This window comes from Crocodylus porosus, unplaced genomic scaffold, assembly GCF_001723895.1.
Source record: "Crocodylus porosus isolate Cpor-Errol unplaced genomic scaffold, CroPor_comp1, whole genome shotgun sequence".
NCBI lineage: Eukaryota > Metazoa > Chordata > Crocodylia > Crocodylidae > Crocodylus > Crocodylus porosus.
Genome location: NW_017728909.1, coordinates 50,758,082 through 50,780,521, shown reverse-complemented (window position 1 = coordinate 50,780,521; position 22,440 = coordinate 50,758,082). Strand labels below are relative to the sequence as shown.

The following is a 22,440-nucleotide window of genomic DNA, read 5'->3' as shown; positions in this document are numbered from 1 at the left end:
GTCAGAGTCGGCTTTTCTGAAGTCAAGGACTTCTGTGTTGCTGACTGACTTGCCAGCTTTACGGCGGATGGTGAAGGTGATCAGCTTGTGGTCGCTGTCACCCAGCTTCCCATCGATCACTAGGTCGCCGATTAGGAACTTCTGTTCCAGACCCCTTCCTGATTTAAGTTAAACTGGAGTCCCTCAGCATCCCAGCATGCTCTGGAGCCCGGGACAGGGATGTGCTCTCTGCTCCAGCAGAGCAGGGCTAGCCCCACCCCTCTGCTACCTAGCCTGAGCAGGGGCAGGGCAGGGCCAGATGCCGACCCCCGCCCCCCAAGGTGAAGGGGGCAGGGGAGAGGTTTATTCCCCCTCCCTCTGCTGTCCCACCACCATGGACCCCAGCTGGGGTCTGACAGGCAGTAGTACAACAGTCCCTGCCAGGCATTTCTCCGTTTGCTGCTCCAGTGGCAGGGGCATGGCCAGCCCTAGCAGTAGACTTGTTGCCCAGGGAGGGGGTTTAATTCCCCTCTCCCTGTCCCACTGACCCCTTCAAGCTGGGGTCTGCCTGGTGCTCCACTCTTGCTGCTGTGGGGCCATGGGTGTGGTGAGACACAGGCTGGCATGGCCCCTAAAGGTGAAGGGGGCAGGGAGCAATCAGCAGAAGTGGCAGTTGGGGCTGGCAGACCCTGGATGCAGTCCCCTGAGGGCAGAGGTGGTGGAGGGGGAAATAAACCCCCTCCCTGCCCCCTTTATCTCAGAGGACCATGCCAGCTAGTGTCTGACCCCTGCTGCTGTAGCAGCGAGGGGAGAGCAGTAGGCGGACCTAGTGGGACAGGGAGTGGGGAGTGAAACCCCCTCCCTGGCCAGTTCACTTAAGGCTACTGCTGGGGCTTGCCATGCCCCTGCCTTTCCCAACACAGCTTCCTTGCAGCTGAGGGCCTGCTCTGGCACCCTCCAGCTGCTGGCCTGAGCCACTGTAGACATGTGCCTGCATTTCCTGAGTTAAAAATGAATGTCTGTTTACTTGCATATTGGTTCCATCTGGGCAGGTTAGACTAACCTTCAGAGATTGAATCCATTCAGGCTTTAGCTTTTGGAATGTCTTTCCCTAGCCCCAGTTTTTACTTCATTCATGAAGAGATTGTCTATAGATTGGATGTTTAACTATGTAACATATCAAAGGAAAGAAGTATTCTTAATAAGAGTTGAGAAAATATTGTTCAATTACAATTATATTTGAGGCTAGTGACATTGCTTTTTAATGTGTCAGGCCTGTGTGCTAATCCCTTGTTTGTACATATTTAGTTTTCAGTAATTACTTCTACAGCTTCAGATGTGTGAAAATTTTATGTTGCCATCAGGAATGACTTGCATTTTTTAAAATACTGTTCGACTCCCAAGCAAAATCACTTTAACAGTTCCATGTTAGACATTCATAATTGCCAACACCCTCCCCTCACCCCCACAACTCCATTTTTGGAAACTTACTTCTAAAGAGTTTATTTTTTGACCAAATCTTTGTGGTAGTTATCTACCTTATTGCTTTTTGACATAAACTTAAGTTCTTTTGATATAGCTCAAATCTATTGAGGTAATGCTCTGGAGCCTATGTAGGGTTTGACCGACATGAGCTATAGAAAGTGGAATTACAAGAAAGAGAGTCTGAACTCCATTAGCCAAGTTTTAATTGTTTCAAAAACTAGTAATAGTACAAATGTGTAGTTTTTGTATGTGGAGAAATTAATTACAATTGTTTACTAGGATTTAGTGTGTTTGCAAATCATCCATATAGATCTGACACCTTCAAACTACATACATCTACTTAAAATGAATAAACTTTTGCTTTATACCTCAGATATTGTGGGAATTAAGATATTACTCACGTACCTTCCCTTCCCCCCTTTTTCCACTGTGGTGTGAATTAAGGCTGGATTTTCAACACTTACTGTAAATTTCTTTACTTGGTGTTATAGTCATCTTAAATCTTCATTCGCTTTTGCATAGCTTTCATGCAGTTTAATAGATAATTCATTTCAGTAATATGAGTGTAAATGAGGAAATTTTAAGTTAGTTTTTTCTGGAGTTATGTGTAAAGAGTTATGTTGTAGAGCAATAAAAATGATCAAAGGACATTCCAAACGTGTGTGAATAAAATCCTTTTTATTTGTAGTTTTCATAATTCTACCCTTTTTCTCTTTATTTTTTACATAGGGAATGTCCAGATGCAGACTCAGTTGTAAGTAGACTTTTCTCACCTCTGCTCTCCCACTTCCCACCTCCCATCAGTTTGTGTGCACTAACTTGGTTAGGGTCTAAACTGCAGCCAAATCTGACTTACGCTGTATTTACTAGGGCTGTCAAACGATTAATAAAATTAATCATAAGATTTTTTTTTTAAATAGTTGTGATTAATCACTATTTTAATTGCACAGTTAAACAATAATAGAATCCCAATTTCTTGCATATATTTTTGGATTTTTTTTTCTATATTTTCAGGATCCTGCCTGACTGCTTGGTGAGTGGGGAGGGGTGTGCACGAGCACAAGCAATGCATGCAGTGTGGCAGCAGTGAGGTGGGAAGGGCTGCTTTTCCCCCAGTGCGCAGGGTCACATAGGCAGCAAAGAGTAGGGGCGGGCCACTTTTCCCCCAGCATGCACAGCCCAGCAGCAGCCCTTAACGTATGTTAAAAAAAATAATTCATTAATTGCACCTGTTAATGGTGATTAATTGACAGCCCTAATATTTACTCATATACCCCACACATTTTTTCCAAAAATTGGTGCCCCCACAAATGTTAACTCTTGTCTCTCCTTTTAATGATCTTGATGTTCCAGTAATCAAGCTAATAGTTCTGGCAATTTTGCTGTTTGCTACCTATTCCTAATTTTCCTTCTCCTACTGCACAACCTTGTAGACTGTTTTTAGCTCTTTTCAAAATCTTATATTTACCAAAGACAGCAGTTTTCAGAAGCAGCTAGGGTCTCAGCTTTCGGTTACGCAAGAAGGGGAGGGTGAGTGATCTGATGAGTAGTCCCTGTCCCTTACTCTGTGCAGCCATAACTCTGAAAAAATCTTTTTTTCTTCATTCTGCCTACTTAAAAACAAGGTGCGTGTCTTTTGGGGGGTATGGTATGCAAGAAAATATGGTATTATAGTTTTGTGAAACAAAAAGATATTCTCATGACACCATATATGTAATAATCTAATGTATTGGTTGGAAGTAATTTGTAAGCATCTCCATTTTGGTAGCATACAGAAGTAGTCTGTTAAAACAAGACATTTTATTTTAACCACTTGCTAATTTAATTTGAAAGGTCAATAGGATCTTAATGAATTAAACATGTAACATATGCCTTAGCCTTGCATTGTAATCTGCCCATACAAGTGCATCTTTGCACAACCCCGTCAGTGCTTTTGTTTCACTGCAACAATTTGTACAAATGGGATGACAATGTAGGTCCAGGGCCTACATTTGTAAATGACTGATACATACCTGAAATTTCTGTGGTCTTTGGCTTACCAGATATACCTTTACCTATTTGGGTGCAGGTCTTCTGATACATTCAGTTTCACCTGTTATGTATTTTTATAGTTTTATTTCTCAGCTTTAAAGAGGTTTTAATTGCAAATTAAGTGGTGGAGTTAGCAGTTTTCTGTTTAAGAAATTTTACTTTGAGTTTTTGTTGTTTAAACTTTTCTATCTACATCTAATTCAAAATGACATGTAATGCAAAATGACATGTAATGCAGTTCCCTGTGGCTATAATTGGGGAATAGATTTACAGAATTCTGTAAGTGATTTACTGTAGACTTTGTTATTTTTCAGTCAGTTTATTAAACACCAGTGATATTGAAGAACATAAGTGTCCTGGTGTACCTGTTTTTGTTCATCCTAGAATACCTGCGTGTGCTATCTTAGCCCTATATTAACATGTGGCGGGAAGAGAGAATTGCTTAGTTATTTTTTCTAATACAATTTTACTGACTAGAAAAGTACATTTTACCCAATAATGCAAAGTATATTAAAGTCATAAAGCATCTGTTAGGGTTTTTTATTATCCATTTAGCAGAAACAGTAATTTTATTTTTTTATTTAAACTTTTTAAATTTCTGAAAGAATTCATACAAAGCAAACTTTCTTTTTTTGAGTGAATGTGCAGTGCAAAAACAGAGAATTACCCCAAGAATTATCCACCCCTTAATGGAAATAATGGCTTTTGACAGCTCTAGGGTTAAATCAGTGGAGTGAGATGTAACTCAGTTTGACTTGCAATGTTTATTTTTTGACTTGCTTGTTTTTGTGACCATGCTTTAATAATTAATTAAATTCAACTGTAAATATGCTTGACATTCTTTACAAATCCACTAGATCTTCATTTATATGAATTTAGATACTGTGAAAAACTATACTTTGTAGTTGCTAACCGCAAATTTGATGTATTCATTTGATTCTGGCTGGATCATTTCCAGTATTTCATGAGTGCACTGAAACAGAATTTAAAATTCTAGTCTAGTTTCTCTCTCGTTTTGTCAAACAGCAATATTATTTCCTTTGTTGGACTTCTGCTTTGTTAAAAAAAGAAAAGCCATTAAAATATGGCCACTTTCAAGTAAACTGATGCAGCATGCTCTAACTGAGTTCTCACTGCATTAAGTACCATATCTGAGCACTCCCTACCCCCATTAGATCAACCGGTCCCATGGGCCACACTTAGATTAAGCCATGGGAGCTTATTTCCAGAGTGTCCCATTTTGATGCCATTCTTTTTAATTTTTTAAGATTTCAGTTGTTTCTCTCCTTAAATATGATCGCTATAACTCGTGTTATCTGTATTGGTAATCAGTGAAATGATTTTGTATATCAAACTCCTTTTGACATATAGTTCCATGACCAAGTACATTTAAACTGTTGAAATGTATTCTTGCAAATATAATATGAAATATAATTGTGCAAGAATATATTTAATAGTCCATTAAATAATATTGAAAGAACAATATTCACCTTTTTTGTACTTTGCTTTTATAAGTTATGAACCTTATTGTCCTTCATATTGTCTCAGGTCACTTATTTTCTGCCATCTGTTATGGTCATACAGCTGTTTTAATGTTTACATCAATATGGAAATCCCGGTCTCTACAGGGAGGAGGGCAGTAGGTGGCATTTTCTTCTTAGCTGTATCCCACTTCTGCTTCTGCTGTGAGAAAAGCACTCTGATCAACTATTTTCTTCTGCATCTCAGGGGAGAGATGAATGAGTAACAGGGTGCTTCATTATCTGTGTGTCTGCTGGGCTTTTGAAACCCAGGAAGAACAGGATGAGAGTTAAGCTCTACCTGCATATCAGAAACACCTTGCCAAAGAAGCCCTGGCAGTACAGGAAAGAAGCTGAGAAATAGCAACCAGTTAGGGTTCCTTAATTGTCTATCCTTGGGGTGTTGGAGTAATTAGGTTCTTCTGAGCTAGATCCAGACTGCAGGGGTCCAGTCCAGCTCTGGCACTGAAGTGCTGGATCCTGATCAAACACCAGCAGCAAGGTGGTGGTGATATTAATCCCCATGGGTACATTTTACACATACTTCATTTTGATATATATTTAAATTTCATAGAATCAATGGGTTGGAATGAGACAGATCGAGTCCAACCCCCTGCCATGGGCAAGAATGAGCACTGTGTTGCATGGAATCTTGGGGTTCCACAATGTCATCAAGGTTCTGCAAACAGATTAGGGTTAATGGCAGAGCAGGCTGAGAGATGGTATGCTACCATTGCTAGGCTTGGTTGACTGGCTCCGCATCAGCATCACACGGCCTATGGCACTAGGGGTAAGGGTTCTGCAGCAGCAAAAGTGATATAAAAGGGTTCTGTGACTGTAGGAAGTTTGAAAGCCACTGATCTATGAATAGATCAAAGCTATAAATTATGACCAACAGGACTAGAATTAATTTTGTGCTAAAATAGATGCATTAAATGAAGGCAGTCTCTTTTCAAGACCTCTCTGGACCTGTTAGTGATGCCCCTGTTGATGTGTGACAGGGTGCAGTTGGCTCTGCCTATTGCTTCATCGCATTGGCAACTCATAAATCATCCTGGTGTCAATCGTGACTCCAAGATCCCTCTCTGTCTCTGTGCTGCTGAGAGGGTCAGCCCCTAACCTATAACCATAATGTTGGTTCCCTCTCCCCAGGTGTAGCACTCTGCACTTGTCCTTGTTGAACCGCATCCTGTTCAGATCCAGCCACTTCTCTAACCTATCCAGGTCTGCCTGGATGCGGTCCCTGCCTGCCAGTGTATTCACTTTACCCCACAGCTTGGTGTCATCAGCGAACTTGAACAGGGTGCTCTCCACACCCTCGTCCAGGTCACTAATGAAGATGTTGAACAGCATCAGCCCTAAGACCAAGCCCTGGGGGACTCCACTGCCCACACCCTCCCAGGTCGACTTCGACCCGTCCACCACCGCCCTCTAGGTGTGCCCCTGGAGTCAGTTTGCCACCTATGTAACTGTGCATTCATCAATGCCTCAGTCCCTCTGCTTGCCAACCAGAATTGGGTGGGACACTGTGTCGAAGGCCTTCTGGAAATCCAAGAAGATGACATCGACTTCCTCCTTCACGTCTAAGCTTTTTGTTACCTGGTCATAGAAAGACACCAGGTTGGTCAGGCAGGATCGGCCTGGCACAAACCCATGTTGGTTACCCCTCAACATCACTTTCCCTGCAGGGCTCTCACAAATGTGGCCCTTGATAATTTTTTCAACGGCTTTCCCCGGGATAGAAGTGAGGCTGACTGGCCCGTAGTTGCCAGGCTCTTCCTTCCTCCCCTTCTTGAAAATAGGGACCACATTGGCCCTTTTCCAGTCCTCAGGGACTTGGCCCAAGGACCAGGAGTCCTCAAACAGCCGTGCCAACGGCTCTGCAATATAGAGCCGTAGGGCAAAGCTAAGTAATATGGGACTGCTGAGGTCAAGAAGCTTTGCAGGTCACAGTTCTTGCTGCTAAGTTTGTGTTTCCTTTTTCTGCATATTAATTCTTTTCCCTACTTGAATGTGTTCACATTTTGTAGCTGCTAAAGTAGCATTATTAACATCATGATAGATAGCTTTGTCTCTAGAGCTAAGATAAGATCTTGAGGCTTCTTCCCTCTTAACCCCGCACTGTAGATTTGTAGGGCCTGTTGTACCACAGTGGCAAGAGGCATGCCCTGATATGAAGCCTTCGGATGTCAAATGACAGCCCAGGGGAATGGTTGCCTCTGTACCCCTAATTATGGATAAATGCATGGTTGAAGTCCTTTTGTAAGATCAGACATGACATTTAAATTAAGTTAATATGAAGATTTTTAGATGAAATTTTAAGAGAATTTGCCTAATGGTTGGGTGTTTAAATGTTTCATTTATCCTTGTAATTAGTAAGTTTTTTAAAAGTCGCTTAGATAATATGAATTCTTTCACAATATTAACAACAAAAAACAGAACTAATGTCATCTGCAACTTTTCCAGTGTTCCTAATTATAGCATTTTAAATATCCAGTCTAACTAGAAGAAAACGAAAGAAAATGTTTAGTGTATGTTTAAAGATGCATTGCATATTTGAACCATGAAATATTGACAGTAGCCTACTGTGACAAATGTTTTAGAAGTCAGTAGTTGTAGTATTGTGTGGGCATGTACATAGCCTCTGACTGTTTGTTTTGTTTACCTTGATGTCAGTTTACATTAATCCTTCTTTAGCATAAAACAAAGTCAGTTTGAGGTCAAACATAGCTAAAAAAAAATTCTGACTTGAACAAGTTAGACTAAGGTAGACTAGATTGTGATGCTAACTTGTTGGTTTAACATAGCTATGAAGTCAGGCCCTCAGAGCTTTCTAAAAGAGAAGGGAATCTCAGTGTTCTTTATTGTAAGGTTGGAGTCTAAAGATAAATATTGCTGACTAGATGTCTGTTGGAAAGATTATACTCCATACACATCTTAAAATGTAACACTTGTGAGTTAAATGGTGTAATCTAATTTTCTACTAAAAGGAGTCTTTCTAATAAACTTGTTAATTCTACATAATGCATTATAGCTTAAAGGTGATGGGATGATACCAAATTAAGACAAAATTTATCTCAGAAACTTGTTAAGAAAAATCTGAAAATCCAATTTTGGCTGTCAGTTTTGACAATTAAGAAATATGATTAACTTAACAAACCTGCTCTTATTTTGAAAGTGAACATATTATTAGTTACTTAGTACACTATGTTACACCACAATGTTCCAAATAAGTCTTAAGTTCTTTTGATCTGGTGAAATTGAAGTTGTTGTTATGGAGATGAAAAATTCTGTGGTTTAGGTTCTAAACCCAGGAGATGGTGTATTGCTCAGGATGGACTACTACTCCATCCAAGCAGGGAGTAGAACACACCTTCACAATCCCACGTTGTGCTGCAGGGAGACGCAGGCTGTCTCTGAGCAGTATGGATCAGCCAGTCAGGGCTGCCCTGTGCTCTGCTGCCCTCTGTTACCAGGCAGACTGAAGGAGTCTGCAGAGCATACTGAGTTGTGTGCACAGCGGCTGCCTGACTGTCACTGCCCAGCAAACCTGGAGTCTCTGTGGAGACTCGCTGGGAACCGCATGGGCAGGACATGCAGTTGGGTGCATGGGATGGGGCTGAGGGCTGGTGGGGAGCAACATTCAGGAGTGGGACAAGCAGGGCCCAAACCTGGAGTAGAGCTGTGATTCACTTCCCACACATCCCTCCCCACAGAACTGGCGCCCATCGCAGGGACGTGCAGGCAGCGGATCACAACTCTTCATTGGACACCCCTTCCACCCCCCACACCCACCCATTGTCATCACCTTGTGACCCCAGCCCCGCCCCCCTTTCCATTGCTTATCCTACTCCTGGACACAACTCCCCACCTGCCCACAGTCCCATTCCATCCTCCAAGCAGAGTGTGCCCTGCCTTGGTCCCAGGCCAGTTCTCCATGGAGACCTCACCTGCCCCTGGTCCATCTTGTGCCCCCAGTGGTGGGGGTGGGACAGACAGGCTGGGAAGCCCAGGCTGGGGCTGACAGTGGAGACTGGCAGCAGCAGTTGGAAGGACCTGCTGCTACCAGGGCTGTTGGAAAGCAAGTCCAGCCACCATGCCACCCCAGCCCCACTGCATGCCTGGGGGCAGCACATGAGGGACCCACATGACTCACAGGCTCCACATGACATGCTTCAGGCTGCCCTTTGTGCCTGGGCCAAGCAGGGCTGAGGGACCTACCATAGGCTGGTCAAAATCCCTTGGCAGGCCAGATTTGGCCTCAGGCTGTATTTTGCCTACCCCTGCTCTAATAATTAGATTAGGAAATTAAAACTTGAGGTTCAAGACTCAATACCTGCAGTGGTTTAACTGAAGGAAATGAAAGTAGAAACTGAGATTTGAAAAATATGAGGCCAAGAGAACATGACAGATATGTTTTTAGACTCACTTTTGATTACATTTAGTGTCTCTGTATGCTCATGATTTTGATAAAGCTATACAGATAAATGGAGACCTATTAGCACTTGCCAAGTTTTATCTGAAGGATGGTGTTACATTTGTCATTTTCCATTCTTCAGACATCTGATCTGTCAGATTTATGAGCCACAGGGCATAACTTGAAATAAGTGTCTCTTAGTAATGGGTAAACATCACTCTCACTACAGTCATGGTCTGATTTGACAGTAATGTCAAGCTAGTCTAAATTTCTAAGTACAGCAAAGCTTCGCATAAAAATACATTGTTGTGTTAGTTTGTCAATGCAGTCATTTTAATTTTTCTCTTTTAGAATATTCCTGATGTAGATGACGAAGGATACAGTATTAAACCAGAGACAAGTCAGAATATCCTTTTATATTATGTATATATATGGATATGAATATCATATTATCTATTGCAATAACAGTGGAAATAGGACTTGTATGATACTGAGAATATGGGAATAACTAATTAATTGCTAAATATAATAAAATGAAGTTTAGACTTTTGTTACAGCGTTTTGTACTCAAATGTTCACTTGAAAAATTCAGTATTTGTTTTGGTCGCAAAGTAAATTTTAGTGGAAACTTTCAAGGAAATCTGTTTCATAGTTTTCAAATTCAGAGGTAGGAATTGGTCAGCTTCTGAACTTTAAGATTTTTGATCACCAAATTAAAAATGTCTGGACAGCATAACTACAGTTTACAATTGTTACCATCGTGGCAGTAATAGCAAACTTAAATAATAGTCATTTCTCATGCTGTGTAATCTTCTACCGTGGTGGCCTTCTCTTTATGACATAATTTAAGAAGCTGGGAGAACTGTATGTTCTTCTTGGGGAGCTCCTATTGGATGAAAAGCAGAGTTAATGCTCCTTTTCTGTGTAATAAGTTTGTTCAATCAGTTAATTTGTGAAAGGCTTTGGCTGCCATTTTCTTAATTAGCAACCTGCTTTTGTTAATCAGTCATTCCTTTTTCCCTATACTTATTTTCTACATCAGTGAGCCTTGATTACAGGAGATGTTATCAGTTATTTTTTCAGGGTAGTTTGTGGTTTTCGAGTCTCTCCCTTTTATAGGGGCAGATTCATTCCTTCATTCTTCTCTTATCAGCAATAATGGTAGGTCCTGGCCAGGACCTCTCAGTACCTGCTACAGATCCAAGCAAGCCAGTTACTTTAGGAAGCTCTCCAGTGTTTTGAGGAACTACCTCTTTGTTGTTTATGATCCAGAGGAGTATAACTAGGTTTAGATCACAAATGTCTGAATTTTTCATCAACTACAAGCACTTTGAAGCAGATAGTATTCAGTCCATCATAGCTTCCTTGGCTTCATTAATGTGTTAGTTGTATGACTACAGATGCTCACTGTTCCTTGAAAGATTCCTGCAACTTGCCATAACCCATCAACATTTGCCTCTTGGCATCAGCCATACAAGTGTTTTCAAAGGTCCTGTTCACCCAGCTATACTGTTTCCAAGTTTTATATGTAATTACTTGTTTAAACAGTTGTTTCAAATTGCTGGCCAAACTTGTGAACTGAAATGCATTTTTTGTTTTGTGTAAGTTTATCACATAGGACAAAAGTGAATTACTTACAGCCCAGTGAATGATTTGCTTGAGTGCCCTCATTTACAGTGCTATCTCTTCAAGGAGGGGAATGAAAAAAACAATCAGTCTAGTGGAGAAGCTAAGTGATTTGCAATCCCCACTGGCCATACCAGGCTCCAGCTTCTAGAAAGCACAAAAGTATTCATAGAGTTGATGATGTTGACGAAGAAACATTCCAGATCTCTCCTAAGAGTTTCTCTGACTTAGTGGAACGTCAAGTCAAGTGAGAATTTTTTTTCTGATCCAAGCTATATAAACATTCTTTTGGCAGAAACCCTGAAATAAAAGCACATTTTTAGTAATTTTACAGGAACTATAGTGGACAGTCATGCCTACCATGGAAAGTCTTCAGTGTTGGGAAGAGAGATGGAGGAATACTGATCCTAATATCTTCTGACCACCTTCACTGTTTCTGGCACTCAGAACCAGATGACCCAGAGTGGTCTTTGCCTTGACATGGATTTCTGAATCAATTATCTCAGTTCATCACAGCAAGTCTAAAAATTTTCACTTAGAAGTTTTTTTCTGGTAGGGGGAAGTTAATCTTGAACCATGATGATGGACATTTTGCTGATGTTAAGTAAGGTTCTTGCCAACAATGCTGTCTTTTCAATGTTGAATCCGTTTTGGGGTAGGTATTGGTCTTTCCCTCTGCAAAGCTTGTCTGAGTAAGGGAACTCCTTTGAGTGGCTTCTTTGCATACCATACATACTTTTTAGATGCTGTATTTCATGTATTTCAGAGCTTCCACCATATAGTTCTTGGGTGTAGAATCCCAAGTCCTGTGGTCTGTGTCCTATAGCTAATTCCCCAGATAAGTCTTGCCTCTCTTGAGTGCAGGGAACTGCAAGACAAAATCTGTATTCCAGGTTTTAGTTCAAAATTGTGTTTGTGATGGGCTCCAACAGTCTAAATCCTCCTTGAGAGCCTTGCCTTTTTTAAGGTTATGAGTTATAATGAGTTCTCCTAGGTAAGTTAAGTGGCTGGCAAGCATGGTTCACTGATTTAAGGGATGAAAGTGATGAAGTACACCAGTCAATTGTTATAGGTATCTGCATAAGCAGAAGAGGAGTAGACCTATTTCTAAAGAGATTGCTGTTAATCTGGGGAACCAAGTCTTTTATATCTCTGTCCATCCTAACATACCCAAGGCAGATATATGTATTGCAGTAGTAGCCTACCTAAAACTACCTGTATACCAAATTAGAAGTATGTCATCATTTTCAATTTTTGACATTGCATGCAAATTAAAAATTTCACTAAAATGACTGTTTTAATAGAGAAGATAAAGCTATCATAATGCTGATGTGTTTCTGCCTCATTTAACAGAGCCTTAAAAACTGTATGCAATCAGACATATACAGTAATGGTGTTGTATTAGTGCTTTGTTCAATAAGTTGTAAACTTACACCTATATGCCATTTAATTCCTGTTGTTAATCATTTCTTTAAAAACAGAAATTTAATGCCCCAAATCCTATTGTTATATGTTGCATATTTTAAAGCCCAAAATGGGAAAATGAACTGTTACATTCTTGCATTAATTGACCATTAATTAAGGACCCTGACCTGTTATGGTCATTCTGAGCTATTTGCAATAGAAGAATTGTTCTATTATTTTTCTTTAGTTAAGTAACACAGGCGCTTTCAGCCTTTTTTTAAGGCATGTACCCCTTCTGGGAACGTACCTTCCAGACAAGGTGGGGGGAAGAGAGGGGTGCTGATGGCTGGCTGGACACAAAGCTGGCAGCATGTGTCTGATGGTGGGGGACAGGGAGCTTGCATGCGGCTGCCACCATTCACCACTCCGCCCCACCGTTGCACACCACTTCCCCACACCGCCGCATGTACCCCCTGGAGCCCTCTCAAGTACCCCCGGGGATACGCGTGCCCCCAGTTGACAACCCCTGAAGTAACGCATCAGAGCAAAGAGCTAGCATTTTCTGAGAGGTGCCCAGAATCTAAAAATGTTGAGAATCACTGATCTAAGGATCTCAAAAAAACATAGAAAATGCAAGTCCTATAAGAGTATTGTGAAGTTAATATTTCAGAAGAGTAGAAACAAGTCAAAGAGTGTCACAGAGTAAGTGACTAGTCAGAACTGGGAAGAGAATTCAAAACTCCTGACTGTTTTGTGCTTCAGCCTAAAGTTTTGCTTTAAAATCTTATTTTTTTACTCAGGTTTTTCATGCCTTTACATATGTAATCATATAGTAGTATTAACACACTTTCTGCCATTTGTTCCATTAGTACAATAGTTCTCAACCTTCTTAGACTCAAGGCAATCCTCATTAAATTCATGACACCCCTTGAAAAATGCCAGCTCTTAGTTTTCACCCACTTTTTGACTACAGAAAAATAACAGAACAATTTTTATTTTGCAGAGGACTCAGAAATACCACAGGAGGTCAGAATGTTTCTAACACTAGATTCGTATTTTAAATCTCTGGGTTTATGGCACCCCTTTTGAGAATCCCTTCAATATTAGGTACTTAGAGTATACACATCATTTAACTTTAAAATATGAATGTTGTCAAACTATAGTTTTTCTCAAGTAGCTATTGTAAGACACTTTTAACTTTGTTAGATTCACGTATTTGTTCTGGTGTTTTACTTGTTCTAGATGTGTTGATTTTTTGTGGTATGTGTGAGAAGCAGATTTGTTCATGAATCAGGTGACTTTGAAATACCAATTACCTTAACTAAGAAAAACATACCAAAGAGAACCATTTCTACTCATCCAGTGATTCTGACTCTGAAGAAGATGAACCTAAAAGGTTCCACGTAGAAATCAAACCTGTACTGCCAAACAATAGTTCACACTACACTATGGCTTCATTAGATGAATTAAAAGTATCTATTGGCAATATTGCTCTTTCTCCAGCAACATCTGTAAGTAATTTTCTTCCTTGCATTTTATTTTATTAGAGAGGAAAAGGTGTTATACTTTCAGTCAAAATTTGAAATTTTCAAATCAGCATCTTTTCACGAAAAAAGGGATGCATACATTTTATTTGCACTTAATGCAAAGTAATTCTAATTCTGTAACTGAATTTTCCCTTTAGGTTTTTAGGACAAATCCCCTGAAAGACATTTTATATTTTTTGTGTGTGTGTGTGGTATATAACGTGCTATAGTCCCCAAATTTAGGCATTTGGTCCCCAGAATGGAATGTTAAATCACAGTTACTCTTCCAGACTCCCTCTACTACAGCTGTGTCAGTCATGTCATCTGTGGGCTGTGCCTGGCCCACAGAGCCCCACCATCTGGCCCTTGGTGAGGCCTTTGGATCCCAGCTGACCCGCATGAGGCATGGCACGTGCTGTACCAGCCCGTGGGAAAGGCCTGGGATATCTGCTGCACACAGCATCCATCCCAGCCACTCTGGCACTTCAGTGAATGGGTGGATGCATGCAGCACAGATCCCAGAACAGCTGGAATAGGCACTATGTGCAATGCGGTCTCACTGGGGTTGTGTACTGCAGACCCTAGACCAGTTGGAGCAGGCTACACGCAGTGCCCACCTTGGCTGGACTGGTAAGCCAGCCACAAAAACATTCCACATTTAATGTAGAACACCTTTTGTGATTGGTTTGTATCCCACTTAAATTGAACATGTGGCATATGTCCCAAGTCCATTCCTGGCCTTTGCCTGATCCTGTGGCCCAGCTGATGGTTTAATTTAAAATGGGATATTGGAGTGTGCGGGAACTTGAGGGTCCAGGCATGATAGTCAATTCTGGGGATCAGATTTGGGATTTCAGTCATGCAATTATATTAATATCTACCAGGGGCCATAGATAGCTCAGCAGTGCAGCTAGAAAACCTTTATAAACACTCACCCTGTAAGTGGGAGAACTGAGTGATGGGCTGTTCTCAGCCTGAGGAGATTAAAGCCTGCATTTCCCAACCTTCTAGCTAAGTGCTCTACCCAGCTGGGTAGACACCTTCTACCTTTCCTGTTGAAAAGGTAGAAAGTACCCAACTACTGTGCATCCAAGAATGCAAGATTAATGAGAGAGAAGGAGAGTAAGCAGAAGGGAGCATGATCATAGAAGAAGGGACCTTATAGATCTTCAAGTCTGACCCCCTGCCAGGGCAGGATAAAAAACTGGGCTCAAATGATCCCAGCCAGGTAGGCATCAAGCCTCCTCTTAAAGACCCCCAGGGTAGGAACCAGCACCACTTCCCTTGGAAGTTGGTTCCAGATCCTAGCCGCTACATCCTAGCATCTTACAGATGTCTAATCTAAACCTACTCTCCAACAACTTGTGGCCGTTATTCCTTGTTATGCCAGGGGGCGCTAGGGGAAATAAGGTCTCTCCCAAACCCTTCTTGCCCCCCCCCAGTGAGTTTATAGACAGTCATCAGGTCCCCCCTCAGCCTTCTCTTGTGAAGGCTGAACAGGTTCAGGTCCCGCAGTCTTCATTGTAGGGTCTGCCCTGTAGTCCCTGGATCATGCAGGTGGCCCTCCTCTGGACCCTTTCAATGTTGTCCACATCCTTCCTGAAGTGGGGTGCACAGAACTGGACACAGTACTCCAGCTGCGGCCTGACCAGCATCGCATAGAGGGGGAGGATTACCTCCTTGGACCTGCTTGAGATGCACCTGTGGATGCACGGCAAGGTCCGGTTAGCCCTTCCAACCATGACCTCGCATAGTCGGCCCATGACGTTGTTTGCACCATGGTTAAGGTTATTTACTAACTAGAAATATTTCCTTAAATTTATTTCCTGGATACTACATGTTTTCAGCCACAATAATAGCTTCAAGTCACCACTTTTCACAAGATAAATGCAGTTACTTTTATTCTGTCTCCTTTTCTCACTAGTTTCTCTACTGTTTTTAGGACTAGATCTCAATAGGATGGAAAATCTTAGAATGTCTACAGTGTAGCCTAGGGGCACCCAATCCAGCTTTAAAGAAACTAGCTCAATTTCTGGAAGCACTGTAAGCCACAACAGCACAGACATTATAGTGTGCGTTTATTTATTCTCCTTCTCAGGGAAAACAGAGTTAATTAGCTTCACTAAGCTTCATGCCACTGCCTCTAGACTGTTTCTTGTAACAAAGCTAGTTCATTTAAGTTGTCTTGGTTATATTTAACACTGTATTGCAGTATTAGACATATCCAGTCCTCCCAGGTTTGGGTTGGACCTGCCCTCACTGCTGTCGCTCTTCTTTGGTCACTGGTAGGTGTTGTCTCATTAGTGGTGTCCCATCATATGTTTTCTGCTACAACCACTTAGTTCATTAGTTAGCAGAGAGGTGTATGTTCTTTCCTGGCCTCTTTGAGGAGGTGGATAGCCACCTGAAGATTGTCTCTGCCTCTTCAAGATTTCAAGCTCTATTTTTATATTCTAGCCTGCCGTCTGCTAGCAATATATGTTTGTGAGTCCTTTGTTTGTTTGAAATGTGATATTAGATCCAGGGATAAGATGTGTTCCAGGGTCATATTAAGTAATGGAAAGAAAATAACAACTCTTACACTCTCCCAAAAACCACTTATGTGCTTTGTGTATACTAGCATCTAATTTAGATTTAAATACCACTATTTTGGGGACCCTTCTTAACATATGTGCAGAAACAATATTGGAATAAAATTGGATTGCAAGTGCTTTAAAACCATGAGAATAAGACTGAATGCTTTAATAAATGATGAAATAGAAATACATCATTTTAAACCAAAACTTAAGTGTTTTCCTTAAAATGATAGAATGATTGCTTATACAGTAGAAATAATGCTACTTATGAACCTTTATAGGTGATACTCAAGCAAAATAAGGGTAAGAATAAGCAGGTCTCTATATTAAAGCAAATGTTTTGCATAAAAATCTAAAAATATTGTTTCCCTTTTTCTTCCAATTGCCAATATCAGAGACACAGTCCTGTAAGTACAGAATGATTTATATTTTTGCTAATATTTTAACTAAAAACTAATTTTATTTTGGGGAGGAAGTGTGTTCTTGTGGTTGAACCATGGGCTGAATCTAGTGGCATGGTTTCCATTCCTCGGTGTTAAAAAAAACTGCTATATAATGTTATAATTTTTAAGTTTTTGATTTACGTATCCTATAAAATGGATATAACTATATTTACTGAAGTCTCAGTTGTGAGGCTTTATATTAATCATCCTAAAGCACTTAAAAGAAGACAGTATAAACTGTGAAGAAGTGTTGTTATATTTTGATTCTTTTATCAGTAGGTGTGACAAATACAATGACATTGTATGTTTAAAAAGTTATTCTTCTGATTTCAGTGTTTCTTTATTGTCTGGTTTTCTAAATCTAAGTTTTTATTTTTGTCTTGCTGATTTAATACCTCCTTCTCTGTGATAACTGATGGTATTTGAGAACTGTTCTCATTTCACCTAGCTAAATTGTAAGTTTTTTCCACTCTTGGAGTCCCACAAATCCTTCAGTATTAAGTTTCCAAGAGCAGATTCAAACATCTAGTTTTCTAATCTGTTTCTCCCTTAGCTGACATGTTGCCATGTCTTCACACTCTTCATTTCCCTACTCCAATTCCTACCTTCAAACTCCCAATAGCTTTTACTATTTCCCTCTTCCTTTGCTCCATTTTACTTGCTCCTATAGGGCTGTCCCTAAGCTCATGCTCCAGCCTTCATTTTCCCTGCATTGAAAACAAAATAATGAAAGTAATGTATACCTCCTAAATGTATAGCAGTTCAACACTTCAGTATTTCAGTAAGTTGTTGATAGGAATGTTTATTTCTGTTATTTTTTATTTATATTTTAGGCACAAATGAACCGGAATTCATCTAGTAAGTGTTAATTTTTAGCTGTTAAGGTATTCTTGATATTTTTCCTTTCAAATTCACTGTATTTGTCATAAAATTGAATCTTATGATTATGGAGAAGAAAAAGATTCAAATTTCTATTTTTTGTGTTCTTATTGTTATGAAAAGAATGTTTATTGCTAGCTCTAGTGCCCAAGAATAATAAAAATTGAATTATCATAGACCATGTACAGGCATTCTGTTGCTATCAGGAGAACCTCTGCCCTCTGAATAGAAACAAGTGTACAAGCATTCATTAAATTTCTCCTGGGGAAAACTTGCGCGTTCCTGGAGAAAGATGCTCCTGGTACTTGTACATTTCCTTCAGTCTGGTCCAGAGGGGACTGGAGCAGTCACTGAAGCTCTTGGCCACTCCCTAGACCAGAGATTCCCTTAGGGAGTTCTCTGTCTGGAGTGTAGACAGGTGGTTTGATGGCTAATCTAGTCCCCTGCCAGACTGGTCCAAGGGGGAAGTGGAGTAGCTACTCCTTGCTTGACTGGTCTGGGAAGGGACTAGAGCAGCCTCTGCTCCCCATGCCTTCCCCAGACTGGGATCACCTGGTCTGGGGAAGGCATAGTGAGCAGAAGATAGAGGGGACAACTGTAGACTGAACACCTGCAATGCTCATTCTCCTAGAAGGATTGTGGATATTTCTCAGATGCTTCCACTGCTGGACATTTAATTTCTGTTCAAGGCCAGAATTAACCACTTAGCAGCCACAGTAAAAATCTGTGGGCAAAATTAAATTAACCTATTTACTACTATTTCAAAGCAGTGAATACACTTCACACAAAGAATTTATAACACCTAATTCCTCAACTGTTTCCAAAAGCTTCAGAAAATAGATGGATTTTGTAGGGTCCCCCAACAATCTGCAGTCAGATATGGCTATTTGTGACTGATGATGAAAGTCAAGCCTCCACATCAAGCTTTCACTCCTTTCCTCCTGAAAACTTGTCTCGCCTACTGTGAGTTCTCACACCTCCTAAAACAGTATTCTTCCTCATTAAAAATCTTACACCCATTTTAAATGTCCATTTTAAAATCCATGGCAGTGAAGAGTCAAGCTAACTTCTTTGTAGTGCTCTCTCTCCCAGTCCCCTTCCAGAGGCCTTCCCCTACTTGCTTTGGGTCCGAATTGGACCAATGGGTAGGGGTGGGGTTATCTCAGTCCGTTTAGTGCAGGGTCACCAAAACAGTAACAGGTGTCATTCCCAGTCCTGTCTAAAATAGCTGTGCTATTTACTAAAGATATAAAAGGTGATTTACATGCATTTTGAGGAGCTGAACTCCTGAATCTTTACACACGCAAGTGACTTTGGTAATCTTAATTATTCAAAATATATATATGCGTTATGTTTATTTTATAATATATATTCATTATTGTATTTTCCAATACAACTCTCAAATAAAGCCAATATACAAAGTGGTCAGAAATAAATGTGACATGTTTCATGATGGAATTAATTTATAGTAGCCCTTTCATATTTTAATGCAGAGTAGAAGTTACTACAAGTCGGTGATTAGCATTTTAATCAGTAACGTTCTAGAGACTAAAAAATTGTTTGTTTTAAACTGTTAGAGTTCATACCTTAATTGTCTTTTCCTGTGAAATGAAGTGACCAGTAGCATTTCTTAAGTTACTGTTTTTCATTTACTCATCCTTCCCATTTCAGCAGTCTTGGATTAATTTTAATTACAGCTATTATCATTCCAGATTATTTTTATCATGAAGCTGAATGATTTTGTTAATCAGATTTCATAGCTTTTATTTGTCATAATAGTGTATTTTTTGCTTAGGTGAAGAATTAACAAAATCAAAGCTTTCTGCTCCATCTAATGAGTAAGTGCCATATTTAAAATTTAGGTTTTACATTAAATGCCATTTCAGCAGAGTTTGATTTTGTTTTTCCGTAGAATTCTTAAATCTATCATTTGACTTGGATGTCCAGTTTAGGCTGGATATCTAATGACTCCTAGGATTTAAGGAATAATTTCAGAATTTTTTATGAAAATTGGGGATTTTCTACTTTATTTAACTCTTGGTCTGGTCTTTTTTCTACCTCCTTTTCTTCATTTTTCTTGCTTCAATTGATATTTATAGATAAAAGAATATTAAATAGGTGTATAATAAAGTAATTTACATTAAAATGTTACTGTAACTTAAATACAGTGAAAATTGGTGAGCCCAAAGTGTGATCTGGTCTACACAGATTTGTACAGGAACATTACTAAATAATGAATGTGTTCTGTTGCAAGTCAAAACACAACATTTGTGTCATGAAATGAATATCCACCCCTGAACTTGCGTTGATATAACAAAAAGGATGAATTAATTACAGAAAGTTGTTTTGGTGTGTATTAATATGGAAAACGGGGGTTTTTTTTACCTATATTTATCCAACAGTATTTTACTTGAAAATGTATTCATGTGTCTGAATGTCTTAATCCCCACTACAACTGCACTGTATAAGTGACTGGTAACTTGACTGTTACAAATATATATGCATTATGTTCATTTTCCAAAATGAATTATTACAATAGAAAGGGGACCAGTGACCTCCTAGCATGGGATCCAGTCTTTGGCAGTTCTCTTGAATCATCATCTTCAGCTTCATTGACAACTTCATCCTCATCAGGTAAAATGTCTCATAATAAAAATTATAGATTCTAAGTGTGTGTTAGAAACACTCTAGGATTTTCTTGGTTTGTTTTATTTTTTAACATTGGAAGAGCTTTACTTTTATTGGAGATACATTTGTAAAATCATACCTCCTTCATAGAGTGGTGTAAGTTGTATATATGAGTAAAAATACGTTAGCTGATGGTTTATTAAAAGGGATGGGGGTTGTTCTTACTGCACTGAGTAGATTAAACTGGAGCAGAATCTGCTGTTTGTACACTATCTAAACAAGTTGCACACTATTCTTCCTTCCCTCCCCTCTTAACCCTCCCCACCTCCCCCATGTATTTCTTAATCCACCTACTGCTACTGTATTCTGTAAGTGTTGCTTTTTTCCTGGGCTATTGTCTTTGTGATATGGGAGGGGCTTTTTCTCCCCTATGGGAAAGAGAAAGAGGAAAGGATATTTCTTTTAGGTCAGTATTCCTGTTACAGAACGATTAAAGGTGACTCCAGATTTTTTTTTAATGCTTGTGCCTTCTGACTTTCTTCTCCACTGAATCTTGCACATGAAAGAACATAAGGGAGCATGCTTAAGCAGGGGCATTTTGCTTTAATTGGTTTTAATATTCAGCGATGTCACTAGCAGCAATACAGTGTTACCACAGACTCTTTAGCTGCAGGCACTCTTTTTAAAATGAAACCTATTCTCTTACCCTCCTCCTTCATAAACATGTTTTGATTTTAAAATAGTAGAGTATTTTCCCCTATTTTCAAGTTCCCAATGAAAAACAGTGAAAAATCATTTCAGGAAGTACATGATTGGATTCTCTATCTCCCTACATGTGACTTTGTCAGGAGAAGCTTTGTATCTTTAATGTTATTATAATGTGATAGTTTAATACAGAGTTTGGCAACCTTTTTGCCAACATAGACCACTGCTTACAACCCTGCCCCTGCCCCTGCCATGAGCCACAGCCCTGCACCCCCTGGCAAGTAGCAAATGCTGGAAGAAGAATAGATAGAAAAAGGCAGGTGCAAGGACCCTCAGGATTCCTCCCCTGCTGGAGTTGCTGTGACCAGAGCGTGCTGTCATGGGCTGCATCCAGTCTATTCATGGATTGTAGTTTACCAACCCCTGATATGATAGATTGTCAATTACACATTTATTGCATTCTTTGTTAACGTAATAATGTGATTTTTTTTAGATAAATTTTTGCTTGTAATTGTTAACAGATTAGATTTGTTAACAGGAATGTAGACATCCCAATGATACCCTGATGTGCTTCACTGGGTCTTTACAATACAGGTCTGATGAAACAGAACTTATAAACTATTGTTTTTACAGTTTTAAAACACTTTACAGCCAAGAGCTAAGATAGTTTGTCAGCAGCTTAATGGAACTAAACATTTTCTTTTTTTTAAAACAGTCATTTCTGTTCAGAGTTTACAAAAAGCTCCTTTCTGCATTGAACTGCTAATCTTCTTGGGGAATATTTTGACCTAATCAATTCATTTCATGGAATGCTAAGAAATGACAAGGTTAAGCGAACATTTCAAAATCTTATCTCTACTTATTTCTGTAAATGGTTAATCACATTTTAATTATGGAGCTAGATTATTTATGTTGCAATAAATTAATGAGGTACTTAACTGTAATAGGTAATGGTTTAAACATTATCAAATATGAGTAAAAAGCTAACTTAAAAGTTTATTTTTTAAGAATTTTTATTCATTTAGAAGCAGACAATACAAAATTTGGATAGCAAAGTTTGATGTGATTTCCAGAAACTTAGGTTGACTGTCTGTTGTAGGTAGTTTGCTCAAGATGCTCATTTTCAGAAGGTATTTCAGAAGCAACCCTGTTGCATGCAAATTTATTTGTAATTCATATGTGATCTCTTGATATTTTCTTTAGCACAATCTGTTCCTATAT

General features: G+C 39.6%; 1 protein-coding gene across 2 annotated transcripts in view; it reads left to right on the top strand.

Moving 5' to 3' along the window:
- FCHO2 (FCH domain only 2) overlaps nucleotides 1-22,440 on the top strand; it is a 126,402-nt gene that overhangs the window by 75,308 nt on the left and 28,654 nt on the right. Inside the window, exons 10-16 of one of the 2 annotated variants that reach the window (XM_019532268.1) lie at nucleotides 2,194-2,218; nucleotides 9,784-9,838; nucleotides 13,795-13,973; nucleotides 16,960-16,971; nucleotides 17,841-17,865; nucleotides 19,682-19,724; nucleotides 20,426-20,520. In XM_019532268.1, the coding sequence (XP_019387813.1) occupies nucleotides 2,194-2,218; nucleotides 9,784-9,838; nucleotides 13,795-13,973; nucleotides 16,960-16,971; nucleotides 17,841-17,865; nucleotides 19,682-19,724; nucleotides 20,426-20,520 (434 nt within the window). The remainder of the gene's footprint in view (nucleotides 1-2,193; nucleotides 2,219-9,783; nucleotides 9,839-13,794; nucleotides 13,974-16,959; nucleotides 16,972-17,840; nucleotides 17,866-19,681; nucleotides 19,725-20,425; nucleotides 20,521-22,440) is intronic. The other variant, XM_019532269.1, reaches the window with a different exon arrangement.